The sequence below is a fragment of the Hordeum vulgare genome, chromosome 5H (genome assembly GCF_904849725.1).
Source record: "Hordeum vulgare subsp. vulgare chromosome 5H, MorexV3_pseudomolecules_assembly, whole genome shotgun sequence".
Lineage (NCBI taxonomy): Eukaryota > Viridiplantae > Streptophyta > Magnoliopsida > Poales > Poaceae > Hordeum > Hordeum vulgare.
In genome coordinates, this window is record NC_058522.1 from 36,378,193 (window position 1) to 36,404,832 (window position 26,640).

At 51.3% G+C, this 26,640-nt stretch overlaps 1 protein-coding gene and 1 long non-coding RNA gene across 2 annotated transcripts; one reads left to right on the top strand and one right to left on the bottom strand.

Annotated features, from left to right (window-relative positions):
* Positions 1 to 11,133: 11,133 nt before the first annotated feature.
* Positions 11,134 to 20,554, bottom strand: LOC123398797. Its single transcript, XR_006610260.1, has 4 exons — positions 20,206 to 20,554; positions 20,029 to 20,087; positions 19,807 to 19,932; positions 11,134 to 11,173 (listed from the first exon to the last, which is right to left on the bottom strand). It is a non-coding gene; the product is annotated as an uncharacterized LOC123398797 (long non-coding RNA).
* LOC123398796 lies at positions 16,697 to 19,798 on the top strand. Its single transcript, XM_045093251.1, has one exon. The coding sequence runs from the start codon at positions 18,319 to 18,321 to the stop codon at positions 19,411 to 19,413; it is 1,095 nt and encodes a 364-aa protein (XP_044949186.1). The 5' UTR covers positions 16,697 to 18,318; the 3' UTR covers positions 19,414 to 19,798.
* Positions 20,555 to 26,640: the final 6,086 nt, after the last annotated feature.

Sequence of the window (26,640 nt, forward strand, 5' to 3'; positions counted from 1 at the left end):
ATGAAGGGTCCTTCCCAGGCCGGCGCTAACTTGTGAGGTCTTTGCTGATCCACTCGGAGCACCAGGTCGCCTGCTTGGAACGTGCGACTCCTGACGTGGCGTGCATGAAACCGCCGCAGATCTTGTTGATAAATGGTTGAGCGAGTCAGTGCCATCTCGCGCTCCTCCTCTAGAAGGTCCACTCCATCTTGCCTTGCTTGTTCTGTTTCAGCTTCGGAGAAGAGTTCGACTCGTGGAGCATTATGAAGCAAGTCACTCGGAAGGACCGCTTCTGCTCCATAAACGAGGAAGAACGGCGATCGCCCTACAGATCTGTTCGGGGTTGTGCGAAAAGCCCAAAGTACTGAAGGTAACTCGGTGAACCATGCGCCAGCGGCATGGCCCACCTCTCGCAGGAGTCGGGTCTTCAAACCGTGAAGAATAAGTCCATTCGCCCGCTCTGCTTGTCCACTGGATTGAGGGTGTGCCACGGAAGCAAAATCCACTCGGATACCTTGGCTTGCACAAAAACCTTTGAATCTGTCTGAGTCAAAGTTTGTCCCGTTATCCGTGATTATGTTGTGAGGTACACCGAATCTGAAGATGATGTCCCTGACAAACTTGACGGCTGTTGAGGCGTCGAGTTTCTTTATGGGCTTGGCTTCTATCCATTTTGTGAACTTGTCGACTGCCACCAACAGATGAGTGTAGCCTCCTTGGCCTGTCTTGAATGGTCCGACTGTATCTAATCCCCAAACTACAAATGGCCAGACAAGCGGGATTGTCTTCAACGCAGAAGTTGGCTTGTGGGACTTGTTGGAGTAGAACTAACAGCCCTCGCATCGGTCGACCATATCTTTACCAATCTCATTCGCCTGCAGCCAGAAAAAACCAGCCCTGAATGCCTTGGCGACGATTGCTCTTGAAGAGGCGTGATGACCGCAGGTTCCCGAGTGAATTTCTTCCAGGATCAACTGCCCCTCCTCTGGGGAGATGCAACGTTGGAGAACGCCCGAGACACTCTCCTTGTATAATTGGCCATCAATGACAGCGAATGCCTTCGACCTGCAGACTATCTGCCTGGCGTGGGCTTCGTCTTCTGGTAGTTCCTGTCTCAGGATATATGCAATGATCGGCACAGTCCACTCGGGGATGGCAGCAAGAATCTCCATAACCAGATCAACCACAGCAGGTACATCGACTTCAGTCGTATCTATTGAACTCTTTGGTTGTACTGGCTCTTCTGTAAAAGGATCTTCTTTGACTGAAGGGAGGTGAAGGTGCTCGAGGCAGACGTCACTCGGGACTGGTCTCCGAGTGGATCCGAGTTTTGCCAACTCATCAGCTGCTTAATTCTTTAGTCTCGGCACATGGTGAAGTTCTAGACCTTCAAACTTCTTCTCGAGCTTTCTTATTGCATTGCAGTATGTGGTCATGGTGGGTTCCTGACGTCCCACTCTTTCATCAATTGATTGACCACCAAATCTGAATCGCCGTAGACCATCAGGCGACGGACGCCGAGTGAGATGGCCATACGCAACCCGTAGAGGAGAGCTTCATACTCTGCCTCGTTGTTGGAGAAATCGAAGTGTATCTGCAGCACATACTTGAGTTTGTCGCCCTTTGGCGATATGATCACAACACCAGCGCCGGAGCCATTCAACATCTTGGATCCATCAAAGAACATTGTCCAATGGGCCGAGTAGATGTGGGTCGGTTGCTGTTGTTCTACCCATTCTGCTATGAAGTCAGCCAGGGCTTGAGACTTAATAGCTTTCTTGGCCTCGAACTTGATATCGCAGTACAGCATCTCCATCGCCCACTTCGCCACTCGGCCTGACGCATCTCGATTATGGAGAATTTCCGACAATGGAGCATCGGAAACGACAGATACCGAGTGGTCTTGGAAATAATGAGCCACCTTCTTCGCAGTCATGTAAATCCCGTAGATAAGTTTTTGATAGTGGGGATACCTCTGCTTGGAAGGAGTCAGGACCTCGGAGACGTAGTACACTGGCCGCTGAACTTTGTATGCTTTGCCTTCTTCTTCTCGTTCGACTGTAAGAACAGTACTGACGACTTGATTCGTAGCCGCGATGTAGAGAAGAAGGGGCTCTTTACTGAGCGGAGCAGTAAGAACCGGCTGGGTGGAAAGTAGGACTTTGAGGTCGTCGAATGCGACTTGGGCTTCGTCTGTCCACTCGAAAGTATCTGCTTTCTTCATGAGTCGGTACAGAGGAAGTGCTTTCTCATCGAGTCGACTGATGAACCTGCTCAAAGCCGCTAGGCAACCTGTGAGTCGTTGAACGTCATGTATTCTGACCGGCCTCTCCATTCGAACGATGGTCCCGATCTTTTCGGGGTTGACGTCGATCCCTCGTTCGGAAACGAAGAAACCGAGTAACTTCCCGCTGGGAACACCGAATGAACATTTTGCGGGGTTGAGCTTGATATCGTACCTACGAAGGTTGGCGAATGTTTCTGCCAAGTCAGTCAGCAGGTCGGAACCTTTGCGTGACTTGACTACGATATCATCCATATATGCCTCCACATTCCGACCGATCTGGTCGAGAAGGCATTTTTGGATCATGCGCATAAAGGTAGCTCATGCATTCTTCAAACCAAATGGCATAGTGATATAGCAGAAGCACCCGAATGGGGTGATAAAGGCTGTCTTTAATTCATCGGGACCATACAGACGGATCTGATGATAGCCCGAGTAGGCATCAAGAAATGACAAACGCTCGCACCCCGCAGTCGAATCGACAATTTGATCTATGCGGGGGAGCGGGAAATGGTCCTTCGGGCAGACCTTATTGAGGTGCTTGAAGTCGATGCACATCCGGAGTGACTTGTCCTTCTTGGGCACCATGACAATATTGGCGAGCCACTCGGAGTGGTGAACCTCGCGAATGAAGTTGGCTGCCAGCAACTTGGCCACCTCTTCCCTAATTGCTTTCCTCTTGTGCGTGGCGGACCGGCGCAAGCGCTCTCGGACAGGCCGAGCGACGGGATCTACATGTAGTCGGTGCTCAGCCAACTCCCTAGGTACACCTGGCATGTCAGAAGGTTTCCATGCGAAGATGTCCCAGTTCTCACGGAGGAATTGGGTGAGCTCGGCTTCCTATTTAGGATCGAGGGTGGTGGAGATGTTCGTCGGGGCAGCAGTGTCGTCCGTCGGGTGGATGCTGACCTTCTTTGTCTCTCCCGCCGACTGGAATGCGGATTCTGTAGCTGGCTTCTTTGAGCGCATCAGGTCGGCGGGGTCGACTGTTTTCTTGTACTCGTCGAGCTCGAGGACGGCCATCTGCTGGTTGGCGATTCTTGATCCTTGCTGCAAGCACTCTTCGGCTCGCTGCCGATTGCCCGTGATGGTGATCACGCCCTTTGGACCTGGCATCTTCAGCTTCAAGTATACGTAGCATGGACGGGCCATGAAGCTCACATACGCTGGGCGGCCCAGGATTGCGTGGTAAGCGCTCTAGAAATCTACCACCTCAAATGTAAGCTTTTCCTTGCGAAAGTTCTTGTCGGAGCCGAAAACAACGTACAACGCGATCTGGCCGAGTGACTTGGCCTTCCGTCCAGGGACGACTCCGTGGAACTGCATACTGCTCTCACTGAGTTTGGACATCGGAATGCCCATTCCCTTGAGAGTGTCGGCGTACATGATGTTCAAACCGTTGCCGCCGTCCATGAGGACTTTGCGCAGTCGGACTCCTTCCACCACCGGGTCGACGACCAGTGCCTGTCTTCCTGGGGTGGGAACATGCGCTGGATGATCCGACTGGTCAAAGGTGATCGCAGTCTGAGACCATTTAAGGAACTTGGGGCTGGTCGGAACGGCCATGTGGACCTCCCTCTTCACCAGCTTTAGTCGACTCTTGCTTTCGACGTCAGCAAAAATCATGAGTGTCGCATGGACTTGGGGGAACAGATCCTCCTTATCCTCCTCATCTTGTTCACTGACCTTCTCACTCGGTTGCCCTTCGCCGAATCCCTGGATCAGGAGTCGGCATTGCCGAGTGGTATGCTTGGGATATATGGGGTTTCCCTCTTCGTCCATCTTCGTATGAACCGGGCATGGTTGGTCCAGGATGGGATTATTGAACGGCTTCTTCTTGGGGGTATACTGCGCCTTCCCTTTGCCTTTGAACTTGGCATTGGTCACGACTGCAGCTTCTGCCTGCGGAGTGGATGGAGTTTTTTGCTTTTGCTTCCGAGTGTTGCTTCCTTCTCCGTCGCCGACTGTCTTGTGCTTGCCGCTTCGGATGCGGTCCTCTTCTTCGCCATTTTCGTAGCGAGCTGCTATCTCCATCATCTTGCTCATGGAGATGTCGCCTGTTTGGCCAAACTTCAGGTACAGCTCCCTGTACCGCACGCCTGCCTTGAAGGTGCAGACTGCTTGATGCTCGATGACATTCTCCACCGTGTGGTAGAGAGTCGTCCAAGGCTGGATGAAGTCGCGTAGGGGCTCATTCGGCTTCTGGACGCAGTGTTGGAGCTCCACGAGGCCCGCAGGGCGTTTGCACGTCCCTTCGAAGGTCCGGATGAACACTCGGGCCAGATCCGCCCAACTGTAGATGCTCGAGGCGGTTAATTGATTCAGCCACGCTCGCGCCAAGCCGTCGAGCATCAGAGGGAGGTGCTTCATGGCGACATGGTCGTCCCCTCCTCCGATCTGGACTGCCACTCGGTAGTCGTCTAGCCATGTCTCTGGCTTGGACTCTCCTGTAAACTTACTGATCCCCGCTGCCAATCGGAAGTTGGGCGGGATGTCAGCCGAGCGGATGGCTCGATTAAAACACTCGGGACCGGACACGATGGTCCTGCTTCCACTTGGACAGTCCATATCGTGACCATCACGGTGGGCTCGACCCCTGTCGACTCTTCGCAGGGCGATACGCCCTCTTGCGTCGGGTCTTGGGTCGTAAGTGTCGCCGACTGAACGCCGATCATCATGATGTCGGGACCCATAGGGCCCACCCCGTGGACGGGTGCGTGAGCGGCGGCGATCTTCATGGATCACGGAACGGCTGCCTCCCCTGTGGCGCTGATGGGAACCAGGGCTGTGAATCGACCGATGCGTATTCGCATGAACGGAACTATTATAGATCCGGTTGTGTGACTGGGAGACCGCCGAATTCTGCTGCTGCGCCGTGTGCAACAGGGCTCGGATCTGCTCGATCCCCCTTCCTGCCTCTGAATCAGTCGGCTGGAGGGAATCGGCTATCTTGGCAGCCGCAGCCAAGTTGAGGAGGGGCGTGCGGAACAACTCCACGTTGCTCCGCCGAGTGTGCCGACTGGCAGAACGGCGAGGTGAACGGCGCGCACAGGATGCTTCACCGACCTCGCGCTCGCTTCGGCCAGCTTGACGGGGATCTTCATGGGAGTTGGCCATGTGTACTTCTGCTGCGGGCCCGCGACCCGCATACTCGGAAGGAAACTCAGTCGGAACCGAGTCCGAGTGCTGGGACAGCGGGGCAACCACAACGGACTCAAGAACCGCCACTTGCGAAGACGCGTTCTGGCGCGCCTGGGCATGCTGCACCCAACGCTGCAGCCGCGGACGGCGGGACCGCTTGCTACGGCGCGTGACGGCGATGCAGGTCGACACCGGAGTCGACTGTTGGAGAAGAAGAATGCCGCGAGCGCCGGCACGGAAGTGCGTAGCCCCGCGACGGGGAAGCGCCTCGACGTTGAGAGGAGCATCCCGAAGCCACGCCGAATCGTCGACGATGAAGGAGAGAGCACCGAAGAAGATCTGGTGACCCATGGTCGAACCTCCACCGGACGACATGACGAAAGGAAGTAGTCGTAAACTCACCGGAAGTCGCTTAGACGCCTGCCCCACGGTGGGCGCCAACTGTCGTGGGTATAAGCCTGACAGTAGATGTGTAGGGTACGAAAAGGATGGGCAGAGTCCCAGCTACGGCGAGGATGTATGAGTTCGGGCCCCTCTGCGGTGAAGGTAATAGCCCTACGTCTCAGTGCTCAGGGAGCTTTGTTGTCGAGTGGAGTAGGGAATACAATGAGTTGCCAACCTCTTTACCAGTGGAGGAGGGTGGCTTATATAGAGTGTGCTGCCCTCCACAACGGTTCTGGTACAGGGGTGGAGTAGTGGCGATTGAATGTGTACGTTACAGGTAACGTACGCCCTAAATGCTAATAAATGCACCTGGAAACGTACGACCGTTTCCCTCCAGGGGGGTTACGATGTACCGAGTGGTATACAGTCGGTTAGCCTGATATGCTCCGAATGTTAGTCCCGACTGGAGGACCGAGGGTATGTTACCGACTGGACGACAGGGATTCCTTAATTCAGTCGGAGTTGACTAAGGGTCTAGTCCTTTGCGAGGGGTAGTCCATGGGTAGGACCTACAGGGCAGGCCTATGACCCTACCCTAGGACTATAACCCCATCACCAACCTTCGTAGATACGATATCAAGCTCAACCCCGCCAAATGTTCATTCGGCGTTCCCAGCGGAAAGTTACTCGGTTTCTTCGTTTCCGAATGAGGGATCGATGTCAATCCCGAAAAGATCGGGACCATCGTTCGAATGGAGAGGCCGGTCAGAAAACACGATGTTCAACGGCTCACAGGTTGCCTAGCGGCTTTGAGCAGGTTCATCATTCGACTCGGCGAGAAAGCACTTCCTCTGTACCGACTCACGAAGAAATCAGATACTTTCGAGTGGACAGACGAAGCCCAAGTCGCATTCGACGACCTCAAAGTCCTACTTTCCACCCAGCCGGTTCTTACTGCTCCGCTCAGTAAAGAGCCCCTTCTTCTGTATATCGTGGCTACAAATCAAGTCGTCAGTACTGTTCTTACAGTCGAACGAGAAGAAGAAGGCAAAGCATACAAAGTTCAGCGGCCAGTGTACTACGTCTCCGAAGTCCTGACTCCTTCCAAGCAGAGGTATCCCCACTATCAAAAACTTATCTACGGGATTTACATGACTGCGAAGAAGGTGGCCCATTATTTCCAAGACCACTCGGTGTCTGTCGTTTCTGATGCTCCGTTGTCGGAAATTCTCCACAATCGAGACGCGTCAGGCCGAGTGGCGAAGTGGGCAATGGAGATGTTGTACTGTGATATCAAGTTCGAGGCCAAGAAAGCTATTAAGTCTCAAGCTCTGGCTGACTTCATAGCAGAATGGGTAGAACAACAGCAACCGACCCACATCTACTCCGTCCATTGGACAATGTTCTTCGATGGGTCCAAGATGTTGAATGGCTCCGGCGCTGGCGTTGTGATCATATCGCCAAAGGGCGACAAGCTCAAGTACGTGCTACAGATACACTTTGATTCCTCCAACAACGAGGCAGAGTATGAAGCTCTCCTCTATGGATTGCGCGTGGCCATCTCACTCGGCGTCCGTCGCCTGATGGTCTACGGCGATTCGGATTTGGTGGTCAATCAAGTGATGAAAGAGTGGGACGTCAGGAACCCCACCATGACCACGTATTGCAATGCAGTGAGGAAGCTTGAGAAGAAGTTTGAAGGACTAGAACTTCACCATGTTCCGAGACTGAAGAACCAAGCAGTTGATGAGTTGGCAAAACTCGGATCCACTCGGAGACCAGTCCCGAGTGACGTCTGCCTCGAGCACCTTCACCTTCCCTTAGTCAAAGAAGATCCTTTCACGGAGGAACCAGTACAACCAAAGAGTACAACATATCCGACTGAAGTCGATGTACCTGCTGTGGTTGATCTGGTCATGGAGATTCTTGCTGTCATCCCCGATTGGACTGTGTCGATCATTGCATATATCCTGAGGCAGGAACTACCAGAAGACGAAGTCCAGGCCAGGCAGATAGTCCGAAGGTCGAAGTCATTCACTGTCATTGATGACCAATTGTACAAGGAAAGCGTTTCAGGCGTTCTTCAACGATGCATCTCCCCAGAGGAGGGGCAGTTAATCCTGGAAGATATTCACTCGGGGACCTGCGGTCATCACGCCTCTTCGAAAGCAATCGTCGCCAAGGCATTCAGGGCTAGTTTCTTCTGGCTGCAGGCAAACGAGATGGCTAAAGATATGGTCGACCAATGTGAGGGCTGTCAGTTCTACTCCAACAAGTCCCACAAGCCGACATCTGCGTTGAAGACAATCCCTCTTGTGTGGCCATTTGCGGTATGGGGATTAGATACAGTCGGTCCATTCAGGACAGGCCAAGGAGGATACACACATCTGTTGGTGGCAGTCGACAAGTTCACAAAATGGATTGAAGCCAAGCCCATCAAGAAGCTCGACGCCCTAACAGCCATCAAGTTTGTCAGGGACATCATCTCCAGATTCGGTGTGCCTCGCAGCATAATCACGAACAACGCAACAAACTTCGAGTCGGACAGATCCAAAGGTTTCTGTGCAAGCCAAGGTATCCGAGTGGATTTTGCTTCCGTAGCACATCCTCAATCCAATGGACAAGCAGAGCGGACGAATGGACTTATTCTGCAAGGTTTGAAGCCCCGACTCCTGCGAGAGGTGGGACATGCCGCTGGCGCATGGGTCACCGAGTTACCTTCAGTGCTTTGGGGTCTCCGCACAACCCCGAACAAATCTACAGGGCGATCACCGTTCTTCCTCGTTTATGGAGCAGAAGCGGTCCTTCCGAGTGACTTGCTTCACAATGCTCCACGAGTCGAACTCTTCTCCGAAGCTGAAGCGGAACAAGCAAGGCAAGATGGAGTGGACCTTCTAGAGGAGGAGCGCGAGATGGCACTGACTCGCTCAACCATTTATCAACAAGATCTGCGGCGCTTTCATGCACGCCACGTCAGCAGTCGCACGTTCCAAGCAGGCGACCTGGTGCTCCGAGTGGATCAGCAAAGACCCCACAAGTTGGCTCCAGCCTGGGAAGGACCCTTCATCATCTCCAAAGTGCTGAATAACGAAGCATACAGACTCTACAACATCGACAGGGAGATAGACGAGCCGCGAGCATGGAACGAAAATCTCCTGAAGCGCTTCTACACGTGACTGTCGACTGAAGCAATGTAAAGAACAAGTATTGATGAAATAATATAAAGCAGATTGAGCTTTTGCAGATTCAGAATTCTTCCGCGATCACAGACTCCGGTCTCAAAAAAAAAACTTAGCTGCGATCCAGAATCGCCTAAGTTCTAACTTTCTCCGAGTGTGCACTCAACGTCGCACTCGGAGACTTAGCTGTGATCAAGAATCGTCTAAGTAATAACTGTCTCCGAGTGTGCACTAAACGTCGCACTCGAGGACTTAGCCGCGATCAAGAATCGCCTAAGTAATAACTTTCTCCGAGTGTGCACTAAACGTCGCACTCGGAGACTTAGCCGCGATCAAGAATCGCCTAAGTAATAACTTTCTCCGAGTGTGCACTAAACGTCGCACTCGGTGACTTAGCTGCGATCAAAAATCGCCTAAGTAATAACTTTCTCCGAGTGTGCACTAAACGTCGCACTCGGGGACTTAGCTGCGATCAAGAATTGCCTAAGTAATAACTTTCTCCGAGTGTGCACTAAACGCCGCACTCGAGGGCTTAGCTGCGATCAAGAATCGCCTAAGTAATAATTTTCTCCGAGTGTGCACTAAACGTCGCACTCGGGGACTTAGCTGCGATCAAGAATCGCCTAAGTAACAACTTTCTCCGAATATGCACTAAACGTCGCACTCGGGGACTTAGTTGCGATCAAAAATCGCCTAAGTATTAACTTTCTCCGAGTGTACGCTTAACGTCACACTCGGGGACTTAGATGCGATTAAGAATCGTCTAAGTATCAACTTTCTCCGAGTGTGCACTCGGGGGCTTAGCCGCGATCCAGAATCGCCTAAGTACGCGAGTAATAGACCCTCATTGAGGCTCATGTGGATGTCAAAACAACTGACAACTACATGAGTAGCAGACCCTCATTGAGGCTCATGTGGATGTCAAAACAACTGACAATTACATGAGTACCAACTCGCTTCGAGTGAGGCCTGTCCAACGCACTCGATGACTTAGCTGCGATCACGAATCGCCTAAGTACTCTGTTGCCTTCGAGTGTACCCTACAGATTCACTCGGAGACTCCGCAAGACCCTCATAGAGGCTCGTGCAGATGTCAAGACAACTGACACTTACATGCTACGCATGTTTGCCATTGGCTTCACCAAGAAACGCCAAACAAAAACTCGAGGCAAAATTGCAACAAAAGAGCAAACGATCTGCTACAGATTCAAAGTTCAGAAAACAAGATAGTTCACTCGGTACGGATCAAGCTTACCCACACCGATCCAAGAATGTGACGGCCAACAGCAGTGGCCAAAGTTCCTTACAAATAAACACTCGGCATACCGAGGATAAAGTTTTCTTACGCATCATCCGGATTAGCGCCAGGACTGGAGGGCTCTACGAACGTGTCCAGATCGATACCGTCGGCGATGCGGGTGGCACTTTCAAGGAAGGTTTCCATGAAGTCTTCGAATCGAAGTTTCTTCGTGTTGGCGACCTTCAATGCTTTCAGCTTCTCCTCGCGCACCTCCTTGCAATGAACTCGGACCAGGGACAGAGCAACATCTGCACCACAACGAGCCGCAGATTTCTTCCATGACTACACTCAGTTCGGGATCTCCTCCAGTCGAGTCATCAAATTTTCCATCTCCTGCCGCGACTCATCTTCAGGCCAAAGCTCCTTGTCGATCCGGCCGACGACTTCTCTCAGTCGACCGATGAAAGGGCCAACTTTGCCCACGCGGATGTGCGCTCGGAGCAGATCTCGATTGGCGTCCTCGCCGAGTGGAACGTTCTCGCGCATCGACCGCTCCACGTCAGCTGCTTCAGCTTCAGCGTCAATGCAAAAATCTGCAACAACAGGACAAGCAAACAATAAGCGCCGAGTGTGACGCACATACCACAAGCACTCGGAAAAAACAGGACTTACCAGCCAGACGCGTCATCATCTGCCGAGCCCAGTCACTGACGTATTTCTCCTGATCTATACACCGTTTGTTCAGCACGTCCATTTGTCCCATCAGAGCAGTCCTTTGTTTCCCCATCTTCTCAACTTCCCAGTCAGCACTTTGTTCGCTTCACGAGCCTGCTCCAACGACTTCTCTCGTTCCGCCAAAACCTCCTTCATACCAGCCATTGCAAGCAGTGCCGCATCTAGCTCACCAGCAAACTGAATCTTCTCCGCCCTCAGAGTCTCATACGTTGTCCCTATTTCATAAGTTTTCTGCCAGCCAGCACAAAGAGACAATCAGACAATCCAACAATAAAAGTTTAAGTTCTTCAGACCCCTGCCGACGCAAGTAGTCGACAGCGGTCTCGGGGACTACACCCAGTGGGTTCACTGAGAGTGACCCCACTGGCATGCAACTCAAGCAGGTCCGCCCTATTGAGATACATGATAACACCTACGCCTACGAGGCTAATACTACCCGACCTGAGTAAAATTACTCTCGGGGACTCTTACAGTAAGTGCACCCCGAGTGCCACAACTGTTCGCAGTCGACCATATTATTTACGGATCTGACCAAGTCAAAGACAATATGTATAAAGACAACTGCCGGTGCAAGCACTCGACAGAAGTCTCGGGGACTACACCCACTGGGTTCACTCAGAGTGAACCCATTGCAAACATCATACAGTATCCGAGAACACCAATGGGTTACAAGAGAAAAGTAAATACTTACTAGCCCACTTACTCGGATATCGTCCCGCAGCTCCAAGCTCCGCTGGTACAGGGAGGCGATAGAGTCGTATGCCTTCTTGGCTTCTCCCGCCATCAGCTCCGCCTGCACCATGGCCCCCTTGGCCGCCCCACCTAATCCTTCAGGAGGCACTGGACGTTGAACTCGATATTCGATGAGCCTGGCATCGTTGGAAGCTCCTTGGGCATCCCGAGGCCTGCTCCAGTCGGTTCGTCAACCACCAGCGCCGTTTCAGTCAGCGGCACCGCCTCAGTCGGCAACACGTCTGCGGCGAGAGCAGTAACTGGCGGAGCAGCCTCAAGAACAGGCTCCGTAGCTTGCTCAGGTCTACCCTGGTCACCGGCAAGACCGAAGATAGAATTCGCGACGCGATAATATAAAACTCTCGAAGTCACTACAACGCACCTGGCTGGGACGAGACGACGTTGTCCGTGTCCATGGGGTCATCCTCTTAGCGTGCCGAAGAGGTGGCCGAGGTAGCAACTCTGTCGAGCGAAGTTCATTCGACCAATAAAACAGGAGTCCAATCGGATATCAGAGGAAATTAGAAGATCAATGCACTTACGTAGAGGTGACGGGAACAGTGACCCTCATCCGCGGCAAAGCCTTCCGGGGTTTAGATCCACTCGGTTTGGCCGCCTTGGAAGGCTGACCCGCAGGCTCGGCAGCAACATCCCTGGCCCTCTTGGTGCTCAGAGCACTCGGGACAACGGGAGCAGTGGGCGGAGCACTCGAGGATGCCGGAGGGACTGAGGGAACTGCAGGTTCGTGTCGGCGCTTAGTCCGATGCTCTAGCTGCGGGGGTGGCGAGTCTTGCTCTTCGTCCTCCTCCTCTTCCTCACTAGTCTCTTCCTCCGTCTCCCCGCTGTCGGAGACATACTCGGCGCTCTCCACGCTGCCCTCCTGGCTGCCCTCCTCCTCCTCCTCCTCGGCCGGGTTCCCGTTCAAGACGGGAGAAAACCAGTTGGTCCACTTCTGCATAAAATACAGCCGGCGACATCAGACATCGCATAGAGATTCAAGCAAGCAATAAAACTAAGACAGTTACGTACACTCGACAGATGGTACTCACCTGGTTCGGAGGAGGATGGTCCGCGCAGAAAGGCTTCACTCGCCGGGATCCTCTGGGTTCTCGCAGGCGCCCGTGATCTGGAGCACCCACGACGCCACCTTCTCCTCGGTCGCGCCCACAACGATGGTCCGAGTGGAATCCTCGGGCCCCGTATAATGCCACATGGCGTGGTCGCGAGCCTACAGGGGTTGGATGCGCCGACCTAGGAAAACCTCCAACAAGTCTATGCCGGTGACCCCCCCCCTTCTGACGACATCTACGAGTGCGTCGACCAGAGGCTGGATGTCGTTCTTCTCCGCCTTCGTGACCGCAAGCTGCTTAGGCGAAGCGGGTCGATCTAAGCTAAAGGGAGGCAACCCTGTCAAGGCATTCGGGCAGGCAACGTCTTGGCAGTAGAACCACGTCGACTACCAGTTCCTAACCGACTCACTCAGCTGAAGAGCAGGATAACTACTCCGACTCTTTTTCTGGAAACTTAAGCCTCCGCAGAGTTGGAGAAGATGTGTTTTATCATCCGACTGGTTGAGTTGTTTGATAGTTTGAGATCTAGCAGAGAATATATGTTTGAACAGCCCCTAATGGGGAGGGCAGCCGATGAAGCACTCGCACAGAACTATGAAAGTAGAGAGATGGGCAATAGCATTCGGGGGAAAGTGGTGAAGCTGTGCCCCGAAGTGGTTCATAATGCCCTTGAAGAAAGGATGCGGAGGCAGAGAAAAACCTCGATAGACATGGCTGAGCAGCAGGACGCGCTCCCCCTCCCGGGGCGCCGGCTTGACCTCATTCTCCGCCGGCAGCCTCCAAGACTTGTGCACGATCATCCCGTGCTCCACCAGCTGCAGCAGATCCCCCTCCGTCACCGTGGAGGGGAGGAAGTCGCCTTGGATCCACCCCGCCGGCAACGGCCGCTGCCGCCGCTGAGCAGGAGCCGCCGCCTTCCCCTTCTTCTTCCTCGCCTCCATCTTGCTGGTCTAACCTTGGTCACGGCGGAGGCTGCGAATCCGCGAAGGGGAAGGAGGAGTGGGGAGGTTAGGTGCGCTGGAGGTGGCGAGAAGGACGAAGCAAAGGCAAAAGATCCGGCGGGCATAACGAAAAACCCTCGCCGCCGGGATTTAAGTAAGGTTCCGACTGGGTCGCTGGCAGGTGGCCCCGAAACCTTATCCCCCGACCGACCGCGGCGATATCAGTGGAGAGGATGAAGGCGCTACTCGAGCGCGCTGGCGTCATCCCCGCTGAGCGCGCGGAAACCGAAATTTGAGGATCCCGGAAAATCCGCCGCTGTCAGTTGACTGGTCACGTCAGGAGATACCCTGGAAGCACTCGGTTTCCGACAGTTTGTTCCACAAAAACTTCCACTCGGATCGTTGGTCAGAGAAGATAAAATGGATCGAGGCAAGCAACGCCAAAGTCGCATCCGTACCAGTGGATCCAAACTTCAAGCATCGCTTCGTCGTTCCAACCCCAATCCATTCGGGGACTAATGATGGGGTTATAGTCCTAGGCTAGGGCCATAGGCCTGCCCTATAGGTCCTACCCAAGGACTACCCTTCATAAGGGACAAGGTCCTTAGTCAGTTCCGACTGAACTAAGAAGTTTCCATCATCCAGTCGGTAACAGATCTTCGACCTTCCAGTCGGAGACGAGCATTCGGAGTATATCAAACTAACCGACTGGATTCCACTCTGTGCATCGTAACCCCCCTGGGGGGAAACGGTCGTATGTTTCCCCTCGCCTTTATTAGCATTTAAGACGTACGTTACCTGTAACGTAGGCATTTATTCGCCACTACTCCACCCCTGTGCACCGAACCGTTGTGGAGGGCAGCGCACTCTATATAAGCCACCCTCCCCCACTAGTGCAGGGGTTAGCAAATCATTGTATTCCATATTCCACTCGACAACAAGCTCCCAGAGCACTGAGACGTAGGGCTATTACCTCCACCGCAGAGGGGCCTGAACTCATACAACCTCGCCGTAGCTAAGGCTCTGCCCATCCTTTTCGTACCCTACACATCTACTGTCAGGCTTATACCCACGACAAGTACCTTTGCTGACGTGTAGCCACCTTTAATCATAGGGTCTCTTGATGACCTACGATCTGATGTGACTTGAGATCCCCGGCCGGCTAGCCTGCTTGGCTAGCCGACTTGGGCACGACCGCCTCGTCCCTAGCCGACTGGCTTGGCCTAGGCGACCAGGAAGAGGTAGCCGTCTTGCTTCTAGCCAACAGGTGCTGCCTGGCCGGCCAGAGAGTTGGTCATCTCGACCCCTAGCCGGTAGGTGTAGCCTAGCCGGCCAAAGGACTTGGGCCTTGTGGAGTTGTTCCTGGTCATTCCTTTTGGGCCGGAGATAAAGGAGCAGGCTCGTTGAGCCTACCCCGAGGTTATCCCCCCGACACCTGGCCATAGACAAATGTTGTCACTTGATAACGGGATCACATCATTAGGAGAATGATGTGATGGACAAGACCAAACTATAAACGTAGCATGTGATCGTGTCATTTTGTTGCTATTGTTTTCTGTATGTCAAGTATACATTCTTATGACCGTGAGATCATGTAACTCACTGACACCGGAGGAATGCCTTGTGTGTATCAAACGTCGTAACGTAACTGGGTGACTATAAAGGTGCTCTATACGTATCTCTGAAGGTGTTCGGTTGAGTTAGCATGGATCAAGACTGGGATTTGTCACTCCCTGTGACGGAGAGGTATCACGGGGTCCACTCGGTAATACAACATGACAAACAAGCCTTGCAAGCAATGTGACTAAAGAGTTAGCCAGGGGATCTTGTATTACGAAACGAGTAAAGAGACTTGCCGGTAACAGATTGAAATAGATATTGAGATACCGACGATCGAATCTCGGGAAAATAACATACCGAAGGACAAAGGGAATGGTATATGGGATTTTATGAATCCTTGACATAGAGGTTCAACCGATAATATTATCTAGAATATGTAGGATCCAATATGGGCATCCAGGTCTCGCTATTGGATATTGATCGGACTGTGTCTCAGGTCATGTCTACATAGTTCTCGAACCCGCATGGTCTGCACACTTAAGGTTCGATGACATTTCGGTATAGTTGAGTTATAGGTATTGGTAATCGAGAGTTCTTCGGAGTACCGGATGAGATCCCGGACGTCACAAGGAGCTCCGGAATGGTCCGAAGGTAAAAATTGATATATATATATATATATATATATATATATATATACATATATATATATATATAAAGTCTTGTTTTGGTCACCGAAAAAGTTTCGGGCTCATCAGTAGTGTACCGGGAGGGTACCGGGGACCATCGGGAGGGGTGTCATGCCCGAAGGGCCTTATGGGCTGTGAGAGGATACAAACCAGCCCCTGGTGTGCTAACATAAGCTCCCACTAAGGCCCATGAGTTTTGAAAAGGAAAAAACACAAGGTGGAAAGAGTTTCCAAGTGGGAAGGAGGAGTCCTAATCCTACTAGGATTGTAGGAGGACTCCTCCTCTCCTCCTTGCACCAAGGAAAGAGACCAGCCCTAGGGCGCAGCCTCCTCCCTCCCTCCTCCTATATATACTAGAGGTTTTTGAGGGTTTTGAGACATAGAAAAACAGCCACGTGTTGCCCTCTCTCTCTAGATCTGTTTCTCCTCCAGTCTAGTTTCAGCGGTGCTTAGGCGAAGCCCTGCTGAAATAGTTCCACCACCACCACCACCACGCCGTCGTGCTGGAGAACTCATCTACCTCTCCGCCCTCTTGTTGGATCAAGAAGGCGGAGATCTTCATCGAGTTGTACGTTTGCTGAATGCGGAGGTACCGTCCGTTTCGCACTAGATCGGGAAGGATTGTGATGAGATCGTGGGACGGATCGTGATGAGATCGCGGAACGGGCTGCGATTTGGATCGCAAATATGTTCCACTACATCAACCGCGTTATATACGCTTCCGCTTAGCGAAGTACAAGGGTACATAGATGCACTCTCCCCTCTCGTAGACGATCATCACCATGGATAGGTATTGCGTGTGCGTAGGAAATTTTTTGTTTCTCATGCGACTTTCCCCAACAAATAAGACCCCAAGATAGGCTCTGAGCAAAACGTGTTGGCATTTTGGCAAAGAGTGCATCGCGAGTTTCACGAGCGCAAGAAATTTAAACCATACCAAATGGAGAGCAAGCGTGGGTGGGTCTCGTTCGATAAGCATTGGAGGGTGATACAACAAGTGTGCAACAAGTTATGTTCCATCCTTGAGAGCATAGAGGCCCGTACTGTGAGTGGCATCGGCATGAAAGACATGGTATGGCCGACATGCTTGCTTATTTGATTGTCTCGTAGCTTACTCGTCCATAAATATTGCTCGTCCATTTGTTCATTTGTAGGTCTTTCAAGCTTTGGAAGCATTCAAGCTCCATTATGAGGGCAAGTCTTGTAACCTCATTCATTGTTGTATGATCATCAACGACGAAGAGAAGTTCAAAGCGCAATACGCCGCCATCAAGGCGCATGGGGGGAGGCAGCCGTTGAAGAGCATGGTGAGGGGGAGAAGTCGCGGCCATGGGGAAGACCAACTACAAGAAAGAGGGCAAGTGCAAGGCAGCATCCCTTCCCTTGCAAGCTCCTTTGCAAGGCATGATCACCAACAAGGATTTAAGAGAGGAGAAGTGTTGGCAAGACAAGGAGCAAATTAAGGCCTTCATGGACATATAAGAAACTCGCGTTGGAGGCGGAGAAGCAAGCGAAGATGTCAGAGATCGAGGCCACAAAAGCAGCCACCAGAGCAAGAAAAGGTTGGCTGGCTTGCATGACGAAAGAAGTCCAGATCATGAAGGTGGACTTGAGAACGGTGTCTCCAAGAAAGCGACCATAGTTCAAGAAGATGCAGTGGGACGTGCTCAACCACGATGACGAGCGATCCATGTTGTGGTGTGCACGCATGGCCACGAAAAAGATGGCGTGATGGAACTACAACCTTATTTCGTGTGTTGGCATGTGTGTTAGCCACTGACAAGTGTATTTCGCATGAAAACTGTATATATTTTTTGGTAGGCTGACATATGTATGCCGGCCGCTGGCATATCACCGACGTAACTCTTGGTGCTGGCATTGCCCTGACATGACCTATGATCGTGGGTATTTTTTACCTTAAAACAATGTTATGTGTGGATGAAAAATGGGTCGCGCGATTGGACATACGGTCGACTTATTTACAAAAGGGGGCGAACACGCCGATCCAAATGAATAAAAAGCGGATAAAGCACGTCCGTTTGGATCACACGGTTGAAATTGCTCTAATCTCTAGTTTGAGGGATGCACGGCCTGACAGCCGTCATTCTACCCTACCAAAAGAAAGGAAACCTTTCCTGTGTGTGTAGGCGCAACCAGCGGTTCCTTATAAATACACGAGGCGGAGCCGCGCAGGGCAATATCTTGAACCTCGTCAGAACTGACAATCGATCGGTTTCGCCATGGATTCGCGGAAGAAACCTTCTCTGGAGGAGGAGGCCGAGAGAAGGAGATAGCGGGAGGAAGAGCTCTCCGAGGATCTGCTGCTGCAGGTCTTCGCTCGTCTTCCCTCTCGAGACATCTTCCGCTACGCAAGCGCGTCGAAGAACATGGCCACCGCTCTATCCGGTTCGTCTTTCTGGATGTCTACTCGTCAAGCGCCACCGAGCGATGTCCATCTCGCCTACTGCTTCGACCCCGTCGCCATGAGGGGTCGGCAGAGCTTTTCCTTCCACGACGAGGCTCTGTCCTGCAGCTTCAGCCATGGGCTCCGCGGCAAGTTCACCTACAGTTACTTTGGAACCGCCAAAGGTTTGATTGCGCTTCAGGTTTCGAATCTGGTCAGCAAGAAGTTTTGTGGGTGCATCATCTTCAACCCTGCTTCAAGGATTGAGGCGACGCTAGTCTTTCTGGACTTCGACTCCAAGAACAATTTATGTGGGTTCGGCTATTGCCCAACTGCCAAGAAATTCAAGATCCTGATGTTGCGGAACGGGTCAATAATGGTCAAGACGCTCGGTGACCGCCATAGCACCCAGCCACGTAGTATCCCCCCTTCCGACTATATCTCACAACTTGATCCATCAATTTGCCAAGACGACAAGATTTATATGCTGGAGGCTGGCGGGCACGGCAATCAGATCCGGCGGTTGATTGCGTTCGACATCCAGGAGGAGACCAGCATGAAGGTCGACCTCCCCCCTGAGGCTCTCCACTCGGGGCTCCTGCAGCTATCAGGTTCCATTTGTGTCGCGTCGCAGGCGGACACCAGCACAGACGTTGTACTGTGGCAGCTGAACCTTGATCAAGGTTGGCAAAAGATCTCTGTGGTTGCTGCTCCGTGTCAAGCAAGGGTATTTGGGGCATGGCAGCCACATCCCTCCAAGCTGTTGATATGGTTCGAGGGATGGGGAGCCGCGCTTTATCAGAATGCCAGGGGCAGCAGCGAGGGCGACCCAGTGGCATGGAAGCTGACCTATGAGGACTACAGGGAAGCAGACCTTGGAGCAGTTCTTGGCTCCTGGCAGAAGAAAGCCGGGCTAGTTTTCTGCTGGGGATACGAGCCCACGTTCATATCCCCACTGGAGTTCTTCAAGAGCAGCCGGGAAGACCACCAAGAGCTCGCGTCCTTTGTCACTGGTGATCGAGCCGTTGCTCCCCGGCTGGGGTTTGTTCGATGCTTAGCAGAGGTGCTAAGCGGATGAGTCGGCGGTTCTCCTGGGACTGCAATCCGTTTGAGACACAAGAGAGGTGTTAAGGCTGAAAATCTGTTGACAAACGTGGTGATACTTGTGTAAATATTTGATTCGAGACTGTTTCTTGTTTGATTCGAGACTGTTAACTATAACAGATTCTTGTTTGATTCGACTCTGTTTTCGCTTTCACCGAAGAAACTATTTGATATATTTCCTGTGTTACTCTGGTGTTTGTGTTTGTTCCTGATTGTCACTGGAACTCGAGTAATTAGCTGTATATGCATGCCAAATTCTTGTACTGGACTAAAGGGAAAAAAGGATAATCGTGTCTACCAAAGAGAGTTGAATAAACTGGCATCATGCTTCAACATGAACACAAATGGGAAGATGCAGAAAGAATACCTCTTTGTTTACTTTGTTCGAAGGTACGCAATCCTTGGCCAGTGACAGGGTGAAATCACCATTTAGGTCAGCAACCTTCAGCCTTCTGTTCTCTATCCCAAAGCATGCCCTTCTTCTCCGTGAGAGCTGCGTTGGCAATGGCAATTTGCATGTTAGCCAGCAATTTCGACATCTCTGCATTGCAAGACCTGACATCAATCACAGGCTGCTCACTGTTCCTACTTCCTAAGCAGTTGCATTTCACTCGGTAGATGAATTGGTCTTGCCCGGTAGCAACAGCTCTGAGATGCACAAAGTCAGGGTGGGTGTGGCCAACACTCAACAGATCAGTACTAACTACTAACAATTCAGTAGTAATTGTTGAAAAATTTGGCACTCAATAGTTCAGTCATCACTCACTCATCAGAGAGCATAGGATCGAACAGAGGAGACGGCATGCAAGTACAGGCGCGTCCGGACCGGCTCCATCCCCCGCGTCCTCCAGCTTTGTGGCCTTCTCCGGTCGACGATACGGTGAGGAGGTGGTCGAACACGGGCAGGTGGAGACGGCGGTCGACCCTCGACTCAACGGCGAGCAGCTGCAGACGCGGCGCTCCCTCCTCAGCTTCACCTTGCCTGGAGTCCAACAGCTTCGTGGTAGATGGCGAGGTGTTCTAAGACGGCAGCAACAGGAGGTGGTCGACGACGGCAGCAACGGCGGCCGGCGGAGGCGGCGCTCGGGGTCGGGGGGGAATGTTCTTGCTTTGGGGGGAGGGGGAGGGGGAGGGGAATGGATGCCCTCTCTGCTTTGCCCTTGTTGCGCTCCCTCCTCGGCTTCTTGTCCGGGCAATGCTCTATGGGTGGCTGGGCTGTGGCTGTGGGCTGGGCCAAAAGTCACGGTCTGAACGAGATGACCGGGCTTTAGGCATTTGGCGCTGCCTCAAATAAGACACCACCTAATTGTGATAGAGGTAAAATAAAACGGGGTGAAAGGTATGTCTCTCTAATTGGTTTTGGTATTGATGACAATGTATTTCACAGATTAGCCATGTGTATTAAGCATTTCAAAGATCCATACATGTGGCATTAGACGGCTTGATCCCACTTGAATAGAAAAGGAGTGAAGACAGGTTCTTCGATGTTTCTTTTTTTTATTTGAGTCGTAGGGTATCCATACCATTAAGAGAGGATCCAGCTTGAAAAATATGAGTGAATTCAACACGTACACAATATATGTGCATCCACGATAGTTTCCCATACTTTGGAGCAATCCTTATGTTCTGTTCTAGCTCTGTTGCTATCTACCACGCGGTAGTACCGCTAATACCTACGATAGTACCGCTTCTGTGGGAGTTCCATAGTTGCACTACGCATACTATCGTGAAGGGCTATGTTGCCCCCTCCTTACCTCGGTATTTTAATACTATTGTTGGCTCCTACGATACTATTGGTGATATTTTTAAATATGTGTTCAACATTTTTTAAATACTTGTTTAATATATTTTTAAAATGTTTTAAGTTGGTATTCGTTCGATATTTTGATGATATGAATATTGTTACTTCTTTTAATGGTGTCATATGAGCGTTGACTATATGACACTTCACCATGTTATGTGCCTAAGGAAAGTCATTGTGGAGTGACAAATAGATGATGAGTTGCAAGAGTGACACAAGCTTAAACCTCAGTTTATGCATTGCTGCATAAGGGGCTGATTTGGATCCACATGTTTCATGTTATGGTTAGATTATTTTTAATTCTTCTTTCGTAGTTGCGGATGCTTGCCAGAGGGGGTAATCATAAGTAGGTTGTCAGTCAAGTAAAAACAACACCTTAGCACCGGTCCACCAACATATCAAATCATCAAAGTAGTGAATGCGAATCAATTTAATATGATGAATATGACTAGACAGAAATTCCCATGTGTCCTCGGGAGCGCTTGCTTTCTATAAGAGATCTTTCAGGCCTATCCTTTGCTATAAAAAGATTGGGCTACCTTACTGCACCTTTGCTACTGTTGTTACTTGTCACTTGTTACGAACTATCTTGCTACAAAACTATCTATCATTGTTACTTACAGCACTTGTAGAGAATTTCTTACTGAAAACTACTTATCATTTCCTTCTAATCCTTATTGGGTTCGACACTCTTACTTGTTGAAAGGATTACGATTGATCCCCTATACTTGTGGGTCATCACTGATCATCTCCCCATGTACTCGATCCGCCAGCACCGGTGGCTCTCGCTCCAGTTCGGGATCGAGCAGCGGGCCGTGTGAGCTCGTTCTGGGCTCCGAGTTGGGCATGGGCAGGGCGGCACGCGAGCTCATCCCGAGCTCGGGCTTTGGGAGTATCAAATGGGCGCTGCGGGAAATCAAGATGCGTAGGATGGTGCCGCGCACTACATAGCTCGTTCCCGGCTCCGGCTTTCGCATGCACAGGTCGGTGCTACGCACTACAGAATTCGTCCACGGTGTCCCTGGCACCGGCTTTGGAATGCGGAGGCCCGGCTGGTATTTGGACCATCGTCCCCTCGTGTAGATGTGGGTGTGGACCACAGAATGAGTCGAGGCGTGGCCCGCGGTGGCGAAACTCGGTCGCCCTCCTCCAGACCAAGCTGCATGCGGCCATGACATCGGGGAATGTACACCCTTCCCAAAAGGCGTAGCTCTCGTCGATGTTGTTCCACGAAGGCGGGTAATGGTCGTCGTAGTGCTGGATGCGGGCGACATGTTCCTCCACCAGGATCTCTCGTCACCGCTGGCTGTCGGGCGTGTAGTGCGGCTTGGACTGCTCCTCCGGCGAAAAGCCTTCCCGAAACGCGTGTATCATGCGTGACATGGCCGGCGTGCAGACGGAGGGGGCATGACTTACCGCGAGCCCCCCCCCCCCAATCTCATGTGTCAGTACAATGGCACGCGCGTGTCCGGCGGCATCATGACATTTCAGCGGGCAAGGAGCAACGCCTCATCAACCCGGAGGGTGTGCAACATGTCGTGAATGAATAGCGCTTGACGCCCACGTATGTTGCTTCACGCCCCACCACCACGGCTGACCATTGCTCCGGCTGCTGAAGGGGGGCGGCTAGGGTTTGGTGGAGGCTGTCGTGTGCATCTGTGTGCCGGCGAGGGGAGGGGAGGGGATTGGGACACGAGTGGGTGAACGGTGGTGTGTCACACGACAATAAAATACATTAATAGACGCGTGGCGGGCACATCGGCTACACGACTCCAGCATGGTGTGGAATTGTCAACATGACCGCGATGTTACTACACATGAATGGCATGGTGTGTCCCGCTCGTCACTAAAAGTGGTGGCTAAGAGTCAACTCTCTTGACCAACGGCAAACCCCCGTTTGAACATTGGTGAGGGTGGGTGCCACTATGATGGGGGAAAGTGAACAAAAAAAGTTGTCATGGACGAAACTAAGGCCTCCTTTGGTTCATAGAATGGGAATTTTATAGGAATAGGAAAGGTATAGGAAATGAGGTGTATGCATTTTCAATCGTGACCATAAGAATGGGAAATTAAATGTGCTTTGCTTTAGAGGATAGGAACAAACATAGAAAACATAACTCAATAATATTTTAATTTTAAGAAACTAGTCATTAGTTGCTTTCAAGCAACTAGTTGTTACATGGTTGTACGTAGCCCTCTGTCCCTATATACCACCTTGTTGTGGAGATAAAAACACACACACACATATCATCTTCCGACTACACCATATCTCATCTTCGGTTTATGCTTAGCTAACCAAAGAAGCACCCCCTCCAGTAGCTTCTAGCATAGACATCAACAACAACCAGGATAACATAAACAACATGTTAGTACATATAGATTGACAATATGATTTAGCTCCATATTTTCGTTGTTGATCCACATTTCACTGATAGAACGTACAAATATTTTCACATTTCACTGATAGTACGTACAAATATTTTCAGCATTTCTTGCTGATTTCCATACATTTCAATGGATCCAGGCTATCATAGGAGGTCACAGATGGAAGATGAATTCATGTTATTTGTCTTCGCTAGTATGGAAGAAGGAAGAAAGAGAAAACCAATGCATACATCTAATCTTACAGGAGCTGCTCATGTTGAGGAAATTTTAAATGGGCATGAAAGCTTATGTAAAAGGCATTCCACAATGGAGGCTTACATTTTTCATGCTCTAGTTGATAAGTTGCGTGAGAATGAAATACTTCAGGATTCAACAATGATCTCCTTAGAAGAAAAGATTGCGATATTTTTATATGCAGTTGCAAAAAATGCTAGTAATGAAACATTGCAAGACCGGTTCCAACACGGTGGGTAAACCATCAATCGACACTTTGGAGATGTACTAGAGGAAATTTCAAAGCTTGTAAGTATCTATATATGCCCACCTTTTCTTCCACCACATCCAGTGTCACGTCCAAGATGCGACCCTATCCTCAATTTGGCACGAGGGCCTCGTCAGGGATAGAAGCCCATCTCGTCGTGTCGCAAGAATGGATATCGTTACAAGTACATGTACTGAAAAGAAGAGATATATAATAGAATTGGCTTACACTCGCCACAAGCTACATCAGAGTCACATCAGTACAGTACATATTCATCAAGAGTAAGAGCAGGGTCCGACTACGGACGAAAACAAACGAGAAAATAAGAACGATGTCCATCCTTGCTATCCCAGGCTGTCGGCGTGGAACCCATCCTAGATCGATGAAGAAGAAGAAGAAGAAGCAACTCCAAATGAACAATCAACACGCTCGCGTCAAGTAATCTTTACATGTACCTGCAACTGGTGTTGTAGTAATCTGTGAGCCACAGGGGACTCAGCAATCTCATTTCCAAAGGTATCAAGACTACCAAAGCTTAATGGGTGAGACATGGTTAAGTGGTGAGGTTGCAACAGCGGCTAAGCATATATTTGCTGGCTAAACTTACGAGTACAAGAATAAAGTGTTGGAAATATGCCCTAGAGGCAATAATAATATGGTTATTACCATATTTCCTTGTTCATGATAATCGTCTATTGTTCATGCTATAATTGTATTAACAGGAAACAGTAATACATGTGTGAATAAATAGATCACAATGTGTCCCTAGCAAGCCTCTAGTTAGCTAGCTCGTTAGTCAATAGATGATCATGGTTTCCTGATCATGGGCATTAGATGTCATTGATAACGGGATCACATCGTTGGGAGAATGATGTGATGGACAAGACCCAATCCTAAGCATAGCACTAGATCGTATTGTTCGTATGCTAAAGCTTTTCTAATGTCAAGTATCTTTTCCTTCGACCGTGAGATTGTGCAACTCCCGGATACCGTAGGAGTGCTTTGGGTGTATCAAACATCACAACGTAACTGGGTGACTATAAAGGTGCACTACGGGCACCTCCGAAAGTGTCTGTTGGGTTGGTACGAATCAAGATCGGGATTTGTCACTCCGTGTGACGGAGAGGTATCTCTGGGCCCACTCGGTAGAACATCATCATGAGCTCAATGTGACTAAGGAGTTAGTCACACGATGACGTGCTACGGAACGAGTAAAGAGACTTACCGGTAACAAGATTGAACAAGGTATAGGTATACCGACGATCGAATCTCGGGCAAGTTCTATACCGATAGACAAAGGGAATCGTATACGGGATTGATTGAATCCTTGACATCGTGGTTCATCCGATGAGATCATCATGGAGCAAGTGGGAGCCACCATGGGTATCCAGACCCCGCTGATGGTTATTGGCCAGAGAGGTGTCTCGGTCATGTCTGCCTGTCTCCCGAACCCGTAGGGTCTACACACTTAAGGTTCGATGACGCTAGGGTTATAGGGAATTGTTATATGAGGTTACCGAAAGTTGTTCGGAGTCCCAGATGAGATCCCGGACGTCACGAGGAGCTCCGGAATGGCCCGGAGGTAAAGATTGATATATAGGACGGATGGTTTCGGATACCGGAAGTGTTTCGGGCATCACCGGTAACGTACCGGGACCACCGGGACCACCGGAGGTGGCCCCGGGGGACCACCGAAGGGGGGCAACGACCCTGGGAGGCTAGATGGGCTAAGTGGGGAAGGGAACCAGCCCCTAGGTGGGCTGGTGCGCCCCCCACCCAGCCCATGCGCAACAGAGAAGGGGGAAGGGGGAAACCCTAGGCGCGGGTGAGGCCCAAGGCCCACCTAGGGTGCGCCCCCCCTTTCCCTGCCCTGGTCGCCCCCCCCCCCCCCTCCCATCTGGTGGCTGCCGAACCACCTAGGGGGGAACCCTAGGGGTGGCGCACCCCCCCTCCCCCTCCTCCTATAAATAGAGAGGGGTTTTGGCCATTGAGACACACGGTTTTCCCTCTCTCTCGGCGCAGCCCTGCTCCTCTTCCTCCTCCTCTCTGCCGGCGCTTGGCGAAGCCCTGCCGGGAGACCTCGTCTCTCCATCGACACCACGCCGTCATGCTGCTGGAGTTCTTCCCCAACCTCTCCCTCCTCCTTGCTGGATCAAGGTGCGGGAGACGTCACCGGGCTGCACGTGTGTTGAATGCGGAGGTGCCGTAGTTCGGCACTTGATCGGAATCGCTGCGAGTACGACTCCATCAACCGCGTTCTAGCAACGCTTCCGCTTAGCGATCTTCAAAGGTATGAAGATGCTCTTACCCCTCTCTCGTTGCTGGTCTCTCCATAGGAAGATCTGAATATGCGTAGGAAAATTTTGAATTTATGCTACGTTACCCAACAGTGGCATCCGAGCCAGGTTTTCTATGCGTAGATTCTATGCACGAGTAGAACACAAAAGTTGTGGGCGATGATTTGTCAATTTGCTTGCCGCTACTAGTCTTATTCTTTTCCGGCGGTATTGTGGGATGAAGCGGCCCGGACCGAC